This window comes from Ranitomeya imitator, chromosome 3 (genome assembly GCF_032444005.1).
Source record: "Ranitomeya imitator isolate aRanImi1 chromosome 3, aRanImi1.pri, whole genome shotgun sequence".
NCBI classification, from domain to species: domain Eukaryota; kingdom Metazoa; phylum Chordata; class Amphibia; order Anura; family Dendrobatidae; genus Ranitomeya; species Ranitomeya imitator.
This window is the reverse complement of record NC_091284.1, coordinates 28,697,471-28,710,731: the sequence shown is the minus strand read 5'-3', so window position 1 is coordinate 28,710,731 and position 13,261 is coordinate 28,697,471. Positions and strand designations below refer to the sequence as shown.

The following is a 13,261-nucleotide window of genomic DNA, read 5'->3' as shown; positions in this document are numbered from 1 at the left end:
TAGCAGAAATGTAAGCAGTAAACTCATTCATAGCCCTAGAACTCGCAACCCAAGAGCAAGGATCCCACATCAAAGTCAAAGTGTGGCCAGCTTCCTGGTGAAGTACCTTTAGTTGTACGTTTCCAACCTCCATTTCATGGAACCTAAAAATCTGCAACACACAGCGCATTCCTATATATGCCTGAATGTACCACGAAAAAATTGGGTATCGCTGTTATTGATTTCAGTTTAGCCCAATCAATCCAACATAATTATTAATAATAATAATAATATCCTGCAGATTGAGGTAAGCAGCCATAGCCCCCGTTCAGGACCGCACTGAGTCCATTGATTGAAACAGCTCCTGAAAAGGGTAATGTTCGTCTTTCCTGAAGGACAAAGTGACTTGATTACAATTTAACAAAAGATGATTCCTAAAATTCTATTTGCTGAGAATTTCAGATTACAGCTTTCCTGCGTAGCCTGGGTCTTAATAAAACCAGGACTGTAGTGTAATAATGAAATAATTACTATATGGTCCTCGGTCTTAATATCAGCTCATGTGATCAGTGGTAGTCACCATACACATGCACCTCCGTCCGCTGCCTGTCTATTTATTAGGGGTCGTAAATGTTTGCAATGTTCCATCTCTATGGGTGTAGTGGCCATAATTTGGGAGTGAACCCACCCTCGGTAAATGTTCTCCTCGCTGGTTAAATAGGGTCATCCCTATATATATGCAGCATCCTCGTAATCACAAGGCCTTTTCACTAAGAGCAGACATGGGTGCTAAAGTATTGATACTGCTGACCGTCGTGCTTGTCCTGGGGCAGAGGAGTCTGGCCAAACACAGCCACAGCAAAAGCAACAGCCACAGCGACAGCCATAGTGGCAGCAACAGTCGGGAAGACGTAGGTGAGTAGACTAAACTGTAGTCGCCTATCAGATCTTCCTAAAAGAATTGACAGCAGCATCTGGAAGGTTATACTACTGCGATCACAGCAGTTAGACTCAGGTGCCAGCTGTATAACACAGCCGGTGCCCGCACAAGCTCCCTACGTACATGTAAGGCAGTGTAGACCCCCCAAGTGCTGTATGACCCAGAACTTGCTTGTGTTCCCTGGGTGCCGGATACAACCCCCGTCATATAGCCGGCATTGTTACATGGGCATTATAGCGGACTGCTGCTGACACTGTAGGTGACGGATACTTGTATATTAGCACTGTTATGGGGGCACTGGGCCTGGCTGGTCCTGTTATCAATGTGGAGGGAGCAGCTGCCACTTCTATAAGGGCACTGTTATGGGCTGGCACTGCTATGTGACACTGGTGATGAGTCGCCGACACTGTAGGTGACGGATACCTGTATATTAGCACTGTTATGGGGGCACTGTTATGGGGGTACTGTCATGGGGTTACTGTTATGGGGGCACTGGTCCTGGCTGGTCCTGTTATCAATGTGAAGGGAGCAGTTGCCACTTCTATAAGGGCACTGTTATGGGCTGGCACTGCTATGTGACACTGGTGATGAGTCGCCGACACTGTAGGTGACGGATACCTGTATATTAGCACTGTTATGGGGGCACTGTTATGGGGGTACTGTCATGGGGTTACTGTTATGGGGGCACTGGTCCTGGCTGGTCCTGTTATCAATGTGAAGGGAGCAGTTGCCACTTCTATAAGGGCACTGTTATGGGCTGGCACTGTTATGTGACACTGAGGATGAGTCGCCGACACTGTAAGTGACGGATACTTGTATATTAGAACTGTTATGGGGGTACTGTCATGGGGTCACTGTTATGGGGGCACTGGGCCTGGCTGGTCCTGTTATTAATGTGAAGGGAGCAGTTGCCACTTCTATAAAGGCAATGTTATGGGCTGGCACTGCTATGTGACACTGGGGATGAGTCGCCGACACTGTAGGTGACGGATACTTGTATATTAGCACTGTTATGGGGGCACTGTTATGGGGGTACTGTCATGGGGTTACTGTTATGGGGGCACTGGTCCTGGCTGGTCCTGTTATCAATGTGAAGGGAGCAGTTGCCACTTCTATAAGGGCACTGTTATGGGCTGGCACTGCTATGTGACACTGGGGATGAGTCGCCGACACTGTAGGTGACGGATACTTGTATATTAGCACTGTTATGGGGGCACTGTTATGGGGGTACTGTCATGGGGTTACTGTTATGGGGGCACTGGTCCTGTTATCAATGTGAAGGGAGCAGTTGCCACTTCTATAAGGGCACTGTTATGGGCTGGCACTGCTATGTGACACTGGGGATGAGTCGCCGACACTGTAAGTGATGGATACTTGTATATTAGAACTGTTATGGGGGTACTGTCATGGGGTCACTGTTATGGGGGCACTGGGCCTGGCTGGTCCTGTTATTAATGTGAAGGGAGCAGTTGCCACTTCTATAAGGGCACTGTTATGGGCTGGCACTGTTATGTGACACTGGTGATGAGTCGCCGACACTGTAGCTGACCGATACTTGTATAGTAGCATTGTTTTGGGGGCACTGTGGTTGACCGACACAGATATATCAGCAGAGTAGCTGACTAGTACAATAATGGAAGAACTGAAGCTGGTACTATTATAAAGGGCACATCCGACTGACTGGCACCGCTATGGGGGGCACAATAACTGGATTGCATTTCCTACCGTCTCCAAAATGTAGCACAAAACATCTCAAATACTTGTTCTTAAAAATGTTAAAAATTCAGAAGGTTTCAACAGGCGAGAATATAATTACTTGTCTCATTTCAGCCAGAACATATAATTTCAGTAACGGCAGCCTTTTATATAGTGATCGGTAACAGTGGAGTTACAGCGCCCCCTAGTGCTCACATGAGGTTATACGCTGTGTCTTTAGCTAGAATGTGCATCTCCTGACTGCAGGAAATAATTCAGTCTTTTTCTTTCTTTTCTTTTCTATCGGCAGTAATTAACAAGAAAGAATGTAACGTGGCCCCGTACGACAGACGAGACTGCGGCTACCGGGGGATTAGCTCCTCCGAATGCTCCAAGAGAAACTGCTGCTTTGACTCCAGCATCCCTGGGGTTAACTGGTGCTTCTTCTCTAAGGCACAAGGTACCATTTTATTTTACGAGGATCTGTCTCTTGGCATAAATATGTAATTTTATTTATTTATTTATTTTACCCGATATAAATGCCGCTGTTCTCCTGAATCCGGCGTTGTTTTTGTTTTGTTCCTGTGCCTTTCCGTTCCTGAGATATGGCCACTTGTATCCTGTGATGTACATACATCTAGTCTTGGTACAAATGGGTGTGGTTCTGAAGAAAACGCCCACAGAGTAGATGATGACCGCGCCCTCTTGACTAACAAGTCTAAATTTCTGTACAGGAAAGAAGGGGCCATATCTCAGGAACGGAGAGGCGCAGAAACAAAAGAAAAGCAACGCCGGACTCAGAAGAACAGCCGAAAAAATTAGGTTTCATTAAAAAAAATTCAACCGTTTGTTTCCAATAGTCTTTGCCTTTTTGACTACAAAATGAGTTAACAGAGAATCGATCAGTGAGCTCATACTAACAATCTAACGGGAAAGCTTGCAACTCTTTCATCTTGTTTTTTTTATAAAACTAATCAGCTGATTTATGACTACAGACCACATCAAAGTAAACTGTGCAGAAAAACCAAGAGCTTTTTTAAAAAAAAAAATGGTTCAAAACATTTAATGAAACTGAATTGCGAAAAGAAAAAATATGGCCACAGAGATGGACAACCCCTTTAAGACCCACTCCTAGGACAGCTGCATAACCTACCAAGACTAAGTGGAAACAAACTTTTAGGTGGGATTTGCGTAAATTCCTCTTTTCCAGCCAGAATATACCAAATTTTGCCAGAATAAAATTTAAAAAATGTAAAAAAAAAAATTTGGGTCATGCCAGATGGAATCTCTGATATCGGAGTTTGGATAAGTAAACTGTCAAGTGCCGGATTATCAGAATTTCTGGACATTTTCGGATTAAAGAAATTTCAGGAAATTTATTGTATTTTGTTTATGAAAATTGTCATAAAAAATAAATATACAGTGGGGCAAAAAAGTATTTAGTCAGTCAGCAATAGTGCAAGTTCCACCACTTAAAAAGATGAGAGGCGTCTGTAATTTACATCATAGGTAGACCTCAACTATGGGAGACAAACTGAGAAAAAAAAATCCAGAAAATCACATTGTCTGTTTTTTTTAACATTTTATTTGCATATTATGGTGGAAAATAAGTATTTGGTCAGAAACAAACAATCAAGATTTCTGGCTCTCACAGACCTGTAACTTCTTCTTTTAGAGTCTCCTCTTTCCTCCACTCATTACCTGTAGTAATGGCACCTGTTTAAACTTGTTATCAGTATAAAAAGACACCTGTGCACACCCTCAAACAGTCTGACTCCAAACTCCACTATGGTGAAGACCAAAGAGCTGTCAAAGGACACCAGAAACAAAATTGTAGCCCTGTACCAGGCTGGGAAGACTGAATCTGCAATAGCCAACCAGCTTGGAGTGAAGAAATCAACAGTGGGAGCAATAATTATAAAATGGAAGACATACAAGACCACTGATAATCTCCCTCGATCTGGGGCTCCACGCAAAATCCCACCCCGTGGGGTCAGAATGATCACAAGAACGGTGAGCAAAAATCCCAGAACCACGCGGGGGGACCTAGTGAATGAACTGCAGAGAGCTGGGACCAATGTAACAAGGTCTACCATAAGTAACACACTACGCCACCATGGACTCAGATCCTGCAGTGCCAGACGTGTCACACTGCTTAAGCCAGTACATGTCCGGGCCCGTCTGAAGTTTGCTAGAGAGCATTTGGATGATCCAGAGGAGTTTTGGGAGAATGTCCTATGGTCTGATGAATCCAAACTGGAACTGTTTGGTAGAAACACAACTTGTCGTGTTTGGAGGAAAAAGAATACTGAGTTGCATCCATCAAACACCATACCTACTGTAAAGCATGGTGGTGGAAACATCATGCTTTGGGGCTGTTTGTCTGCAAAGGGGCCAGGACGACTGATCCGGGTACATGAAAGAATGAATGGGGCCATGTATCGTGAGATTTTGAGTGCAAACCTCCTTCCATCAGCAAGGGCATTGAAGATGAAACGTGGCTGGGTCTTTCAACATGACAATGATCCAAAGCACACCGCCAGGGCAACGATGGAGTGGCTTCGTAAGAAGCATTTCAAGGTCCTGGAGTGGCCTAGCCAGTCTCCAGATCTCAACCCTATAGAAAACCTTTGGAGGGAGTTGAAAGTCCGTGTTGCCAAGCGAAAAGCCAAAAACATCACTGCTCTAGAGGAGATCTGCATGGAGGAATGGGCCAACATACCAACAACAGTGTGTGGCAACCTTGTGAAGACTTACAGAAAACGTTTGACCTCTGTCATTGCCAACAAAGGATATATTACAAAGTATTGAGATGAAATTTTGTTTCTGACCAAATACTTATTTTCCACCATAATATGCAAATAAAATGTTAAAAAAACAGACAATGTGATTTTCTGGATTTTTTTTTCTCAGTTTGTCTCCCATAGTTGAGGTCTACCTATGATGTAAATTACAGACGCCTCTCATCTTTTTAAGTGGTGGAACTTGCACTATTGCTGACTGACTAAATACTTTTTGCCCCACTGTATATATATATATTTTTTTAAATTCCAGATAAGTCTCAGTGTGGGGTCAGCACCAAAAAAAGGAAAGATTGTGGTTTCCCTGGAATATCAGCTAAGGATTGTTATTCCAAAGGCTGCTGCTTCGACTCGAGTACCCCCGAGGTGAACTGGTGCTTTTATCCCAAATTCAAAGGTAAATGATTCATTGCATCATCCATTGATGAAAGTAGGAACGTTCTACCACTGCCTGGAGCCCCTGGAACAATTCTAGCCATAAATGACCTTCTACTGGTATAACCCTTTTTTGACCATTAAGTATTTTTCTTACTCTTCTTCCAAAAGCCATAACTTTTTTTTATTTTTCCATACTGTTTTTTTTTTTTTTTGGGGGGGGGGGAGGGAGGGTACAAATTGTATTTTTCAGTGCCACTGTTCAGTTTATCATATAATGTACTGCAAAACAGGGGAAGAAAAAATCCAAAAGATGGGAAATGGTAAAACAATTCCGATGTGGTTTTTTTCTTTTTTTTTTCTTTTTACGATGTTCATTGCATGTTACAATTAACGTGACATAACTTTTCAGGTCAGTATAATTACGGTAATACCAAATTTGTATTTTTTTTTGTAAATTTTAGAAGTTTAAAAAAGTAGATTTTTTTTTTAAAGTAGTGGTTGGTGTCACCATTTTTTAACCCTTTTTTTTTAGAGCTGTATGAAGGCTTGGGATACGTAATATAACGTTTTGATTGTAAAACAATAATTCTGCAATTTTTTTTTCCTTTTCTAAACTGGTTAAATACTTTTATATGCTGTTAGACCAGATAGGTTTACGTTTAATTTTTTTATGTTTTTTTTTTTGTATTGCGAAAAGAATGATGATTATAACTTTGAGGTGTTTTAATTATTAAATATTTTTTTAAACTATTTTTTTTCACTTTTTTGTAGTCTAGGGGATATCATATAGTGATATAATACTATGAGGTTAAACATGGTAGCAATGGGGACCTTGAAGCCTTCTGCACCTTGCCCCTCCTGTCTTGGGAAGGCTGAAGACTACATCAGTATGAACCCTTTAAATTAACATATCAAAAAGATGCCTCACAGGAAAAGCCACTAGGGTTAAGGGTCAAATCTAAAGGGGCTAAATGGTCATTTAGCACCACCGCTGCTAACCAGAAACTGAGAGAATACTCATTAGTGGTCAGATTGGGATAAAAAAAACATGTTTGATCTGAATGAAACCCAAATTAGAAGAGATTTCAGTTTTGGGCAATGTTCACGAGAGGATTGTCAAGGTGTTTTTTGGAGCAGAAGGCAAGCGGAAACTGACTAAATCCTCTTCGAAATCTCAAAACTCCTCGAAAACTTTGGTCCAGGTTGATGTTTCCCGTTTCTCTAGTTTTCAAGAGTAATTAACTTCTGTTGGCCATGTACACACAATGTTATTTTCAGGCGTATTCTGGCCCCCATCCTATGAAAAAAAAACACCTAAAACATTGGGCAAAATGCAAATTGAGGTCAAAATGTCATTGCTGTGCACATATTCGTCGATCTTCAGTTCCACCGTCGGATTAAAGATGTCGGGTGCACATTGCACAAAGGTACGTTCACGTTGAGAAGGAGTTTTTGGAACAGAAACTGAATAGAAACTGAGCAGACACTCCCCGAATCCTCCACAAAAAAGTCAAATCTCTTCAAAAATTTGGAGTTTCTGTTCAGTTTTTGCTCCAAAAAGTAATCAAGAAGACTCGGTGTGCACATTTCCGAATGGAAGTTAGATTAACGGAATTTTATTTTATGTTCTAGAACAGTGTTCCCCAACTCCGGTCCTCAAGAGCCACCAACAGGTCATGTTTTCAGGATTTCCTTAGTATTGCACAGGTGATAATTGCATCATCTGCACAGGCAATAATTCCATCACCTGTGCAATACTAAGGAAATCCTGAAAACATGACCTGTTGGTGGGTCTCGAGGACCAGAGTTGGGGAACACTGGTCTAGAAAAATCTATACGTTGTACTCATTGCCCATAGGATTGTCATTGCTTTTTATTTCCCCTTACAGGATGCTCTGTTAGCCACAAACTAAGAAATGACTGCGGGTACCCCAACATCAGCTCCAAGGACTGTTACTCCAGAGGGTGCTGTTATGACGCCAGTATCCCCGAGACCGTCTGGTGCTTCTATGGAAGCAAATAATATAATAATGGTAATGGGAGATGGAAACGGGGACAGAATGATTTCCTCATTGTGGCTGTCATCTTCATCAAAAATGGCTTTACCTTGACAGTAAAGAGGTCACCCCTCTCGTAAGGATGCGTAAAGCTGCCAAAATTCGAATTTTGCAGGTTTGCTCAGATTTATTTGATGCAAATTGATTCTTTTTGTCTATGTAGAGCCTAGAGCGTCAAAACATAGGTAAAACAAAATAATATATATAAACTTATTTGCCCCTCGCCTGTCTTACGTTTAGGCTCCTCTGGTTCAATGGTCGTCTTCAGTCTGGTGCAGCCTCTTTTTCTCATAAGAACGGTGTCCTCCTTCGGCTCTTGGCATCTTCGGGGTTGACTAGTCCTTGCTTTGTCACGACGTTACAACGCACTTCATGACATTGTATGAGGACTTGCGTTGGGATATCTTGATGATGTGGAGCCTGGTAAACACTGAGGATGAAAGGAGCAGGAGGAAGATATTGGACAGAGGAAGAGGATTCACTGAAGCAGGGTTCTTTTCAGCCTTATGTAATCCAACAAAATAATGATGGGTGACCACCGTGCTAGATTCCCACTGAGCGAATCCCCAAAAATTTGAATTCAGGCAAATTCAATTTTTTTTGTAAAATTCGAGTGTAAATTCAATTCGTCCCTAGTTGGCCGTAAATTGTCATGTAACAATAAAGCTGCTCTCAAAGATGGAAAAATATATACCATGACGAGTAACTAAAATAAAATTGCAAGGAACTTTTAAATTTTACTTTAAGTCATCCATTACCTTCAATAGGAATGTCGTCGATATACAGACAACGCTTATGTGCTATGCTCTTAACCCTTAGTCCCCGAACTATGATAATGCAGCATATTTTGATCACCTTTCCTAAGACTTCACGATGGCTATTGATTTTGGTTTTGTAGCATTTAAACAGGTTGGTCGATACTTTTTCAAAATCTGATCGGTGGCGGTGCAACTCCCAGCAATGAACATCTATGTATGTGAACCGTATCAATGTGATTTCATCTGGATCCAAAAGTCCTGTTTTGTTAAAATAGTAATAAAAATTATTCTACAAAAGTATGGATATATTTATTTCTTTAACACTGACATTTTCCGGAGTGTTGTATTGATATTGCAGCTCCTGTCCCCAATGGGCTGACCATATATATTCCCCAACTCATGTACACACTGGTGGTCAATTCAATAGGAATCCAATTTTAATATGTGGAGTCGGTAACAAGAAAAGTTTATGCTCCAGCAGCTCTATACAAAGTGCCTTTCTTGGTGACCCGTAAATACCTACCAGGTGACTAGAAAGTAAATACAGATCCACTGGTTCGTCCATTGCCCAGTAACTTGTGGCATTGCCCATACATTGAGAGAATTAGGAAGAACAGCTAGTCGGCACGTGACTGTAAGTGTGCAAATAACTTATGAGAAGTCACATCACGACTAATAAAACCACTTAGATTGTGTATGGGAGTGGACGTCAAATTTAACTTTTGTCCTGGGTGCAGGAAACCTAGATTCCAGCAGATGAAGTAACGCCCGATATCTACATAACTGCATACAGTGAGAAACCTCTAAGCATATATGACCCCATGTGCCCTCTTATCATTATGTCATGTTCTTAGTGACCTCAGCATACATTCATGCTCAGTTACCTTGGTGAAAGTCTAAATTGGCCCAAATTTCTTTGTTGATTAATTTTTCAGTGTATTGAGCTTAGAGATTTAGAGCCCAATTCTTCCGATATAAATATCCAAATCCATTGCCTGCAGCCACGACCAGGGAAAGATGAAGGTCCTCACTGAAGACAGTAAGGCTCTGTTTATGCTAGCATCTGGCTTCCCTTGGTAATGGAGCTATGACAGAGTTACGTTTGATGGTGCACGTTACTTACCTGTCCCGGTTCCAGTCCCGAGTCTTTCTCCCTGGCAAGCATCTCTGATGCCATCACTGTAGGTCTTTTAACGTCAGCTCAGGCAGCCTTATGTTCCCTGAGTATTCAGGAACAATAGCATCTTGCTAGCACGTGCTTCCGGAAGAAGCCAGGTGGCTAATTATCTTCTCTGCAACTCGTCTGTTTTCCAGCTATGAATCTTTCCAGGTATGAATCTTGTTTCTGTTATCAAGGTCTCTTTTTAATCTGTTAGTACATTCTTGGTGCTACTGCACTCTTCAGCTCTGCTGTGGTTAACCACATTATTTCTATTGCAAGACACCTGATTGCATATATGTCACCGCTATTCCTGTGGTTAACCATCTCCCTGCTGATACATAATTGCATAGACTTCTTTGCTGTTCCTGTATGTTACTGCATCTACTATTGCTTGCTCATCTGCTGTCCTGCATACTCTGTGCTAGACCTCGGAGGGTGCGTAAAACACAGTATGTTTGGGGTCAGGGGGTGTTCTGAAACTGGAAAACTCCTTTAATTAAATGGTGCTACTCATTTGAAATTTTAAGGGCATCCTGTTGGGCATCATGCTTCTGTTTCTAACCTGCAACTTGGAGGTGTTTGATGGACACATCTGTCAGATGTAGTGTGCCACCACAAGCTGCATCACAGAGGGAACATTACCTCTGTAACCGTGCCTAGCAGAGGAATCTACAGCCACCTCTAGGTGTGTAAGAGAAAGCCACTCTGTTAGAGACTAAAAGTCAGGGAATGTCTGTAGTGAGAGGCACAGAGCTGCAAGGAAAGGCATGGAAAGCCTGACATCTGTGAAGTGTTTTCTCCAAGAGCCTGGCGAGTGACTGCCAAATGAAGAGCCGATAAGTGGAATGGCTAGAGGAACTAGACATTACCCAGTAGGAGCCGCACTAAGAATGGTGAAGGATATGAGGGTTTGAGGAGAAAGTGAGGAAGTGCTGGACCAGGAAGCCTGCAATCCAAGAGGATAGTGGTGGAGGTGGTCATGTGTGGAGAATGAGGCCAGAGATAGACTAAGCATGTGGAGTAAGAGACTGTCCTATAAAGAAGTTGCAAATACTTTAATAACTTTGCCTCAAAACACAGTAAAACCTCCCACTGGTTAAGAGGCGGGGATGTGCCACACCCTAGAAGAGACTCCTCACCTCTGAAGGTCAGCTTGCATGAAATCTGAGAGGGGCATCACACTTTATCTGGTGCACCTCATACATGCCTGAGACCACTATATGGACCTTGGTAGAAAAGTACTATTGCGATCAAACCATGCATTGATTTAATTGATCCAGCCTAACACGGTCAGTAAATACCTAATGTTCTCCATGATGTACTTTGTCCCATGACGCTTCAGTCATCTTTTATGTAAAAAAAATCTGTTAATACAACACACCCGTTGTCCTTGCATTGTGATCCGGTCTCGGGGTCATGTCAAGTGTTGGGCGTGAGGTGACGCCTTAGCTCAATCACTTAACCGCTACCAGTAACACATGAATAGGTTAATATCTAGCAGAACTAAGAATACTTTACAGCACCTACAAAAACTATTCACTCCCCCCAGGGTAGAAATAGCGAATATAATAAAATCTCTGAAAAACGGAAAAGATTCTCTAATGTCAAAATGAGAAAATTCTTTATTTTTGCCTAGCTATTTTAATCATAGAGAACTCAGTCATTTTTTTCTTTTTTTCATTTTTTTTAATTAGTGTATTGTAAGACCAATATTGTATAATTTTTCTTTTTTTTGTGGAACAAGTTGTATTTTTTCGGGCTCCATTTTTGAGCACATATAAAGGTGTTGAAAAATATATTTTTTGGAGAGCAGGATAGAAAAACTAACCAAAATTCTGTAATTACACAAGTCTGGAAGGGCAAAATTTTTTGAAAAGTAAGAGGTGATTATTTTCATATACTTTCGATCACTGAACTCAGTAAAAATGTCGAAAAAATTCCATCACGTACAGTTTTTCCAGAAACACTGACTCTATAGGCCTTTTCTTGCACGATATTTTGACCCCCTTTAGCACCGATCGTGGGCATTTAACCCCTCTGATGCCGCTCTCAGTAGTGACAGCGGCATAGAGAAGCATCGTACAGGGAAGGGGCTCCCTGTGTGCTTCCCTCAGAACAACGCAAAATGATCATGTTGTTCTGATGTTCTCCATGGAAACCCCAGGCACCAAGATGGCCATGGTTATGGTTGGGATTAGGGTTAGGGGTGTGTTCTGGTTAGGGTTTCAGTTATAATTGGGGGGTTTCCACTGTTTAGGCACATCAGGGGCTCTCCAAACGCGACATGGCGTCCGATCTCAATTCCTGCCAATTTTGCATTGAAAAGTCAAACGGTGCTCCTTCCCTTCCGAGCTCTGCCATGCGCCCAAACAGTGGTCCCCCCCCACATATGGGGTATCGGCGTACTCAGGACAAATTGATCAACAACTTTTCGGGTCTAATTTCTCCTGTTATCCTTGGGAAAATAAAACAAATTGGATCTGATTTAAATTTTTTGTGAAAAAAAGTTAAATGTTAATTTTTTTTAAACATTCCAAAAATTCCTGTGAAGCACCTGAAGGGTTAATAAACTTCTAGAATGTGGTTTTGAGAACCTTGAGGGGTGCAGTTTTTAGAATGTTGTCACTCTTGGGTATTTTCTATCATATAGACCCCTCAAAGTGACTTTAAATGAGACGTGGTCCCTAAAAACAAATGGTGTTGTAAAAATGAGAAATTGCTGGTCAACTTTTAACCCTTATAACTCCCTAACAAAAAAAAATGTTGGTTCCAAAATTGTGCTGATGTAAAGTAGACATGTGGGAAATGTTACTTATTAAGTATTTTGTGCGACATAGCTCTGTGATTTAAATGCATGAAAATTCAAAGTTGGGAAAATTGCAACATTTTCAAAATTTTCATAAAATTTCCATTTTTTTCACAAATAAACACAAGTTATATCAAATAAATTTTACCCCTATCATGAAGTACAATATGTTACGAGAAAACAATGTCAGAATCACCAGGATCCATGGAAGCGTTCCAGAGTTATAACCTCGTAAAGGGACAGTGGCCAGGATTGTAAAAATTGGCCCGGTCATTAACGTGCAAACCACCCTTAGGGGTTAACATTGTAAAACAAACCTGAATAATAAATCAGTGAACGATAAATAAATTGTGTATTATTATAGTCACGTGGAACTTTGCTGTGTGAATGGCCTTTTACACAGAAGGTAACTGCACAAAGAAGGGAATAACTGCAGGAACTCAACAACTGATAATTATCCAAAAGAAAAAGTTTTCCGTTCTGCCCAGGTCAGCAAAGCCGTCAAGGACGGGAAGTGGACGGATCTTTCTGGATAAGCAGATTGACAGACGATAACTTTGTTGAAGAGGAAAACTCAATTATACAGGACGGCATCGACATAATTGGCAGAAACTTTTCGTTATGCATGAGCTCCTCCAATCAATGGAAGCATGCGGCCTTGGCCTGACATCATGTCTGTGCTGGA

General features: G+C 41.6%; 1 protein-coding gene across 1 annotated transcript; it reads left to right on the top strand.

The window, feature by feature from the left end:
* The first annotated feature begins 744 nt into the window (after positions 1-744).
* Positions 745-8,901, top strand: LOC138672558 (trefoil factor 2-like). Its single transcript, XM_069760650.1, has 4 exons — positions 745-894; positions 2,925-3,074; positions 5,669-5,812; positions 7,683-8,901. Exons 1-4 carry the CDS (start codon positions 762-764, stop codon positions 7,814-7,816), a joined length of 561 nt encoding a protein of 186 aa, XP_069616751.1. The 5' UTR covers positions 745-761; the 3' UTR covers positions 7,817-8,901.
* Positions 8,902-13,261: the final 4,360 nt, after the last annotated feature.

What these genes read in the sequence shown, in the direction of transcription:
- LOC138672558 (XM_069760650.1), top strand. Translation starts at nt 762, where the DNA reads ATGGGTGCTAAAGTATTGATACTGCTGACCGTCGTGCTTGTCCTGGGG. An exon ending in CAACAGTCGGGAAGACGTAG is followed by an intron (nt 895 to 2,924) that starts GTGAGTAGACTA and finishes TTCTATCGGCAG; the next exon opens with TAATTAACAAGAAAGAATGT. An exon ending in CTTTTATCCCAAATTCAAAG is followed by an intron (nt 5,813 to 7,682) that starts GTAAATGATTCA and finishes TTCCCCTTACAG; the next exon opens with GATGCTCTGTTAGCCACAAA.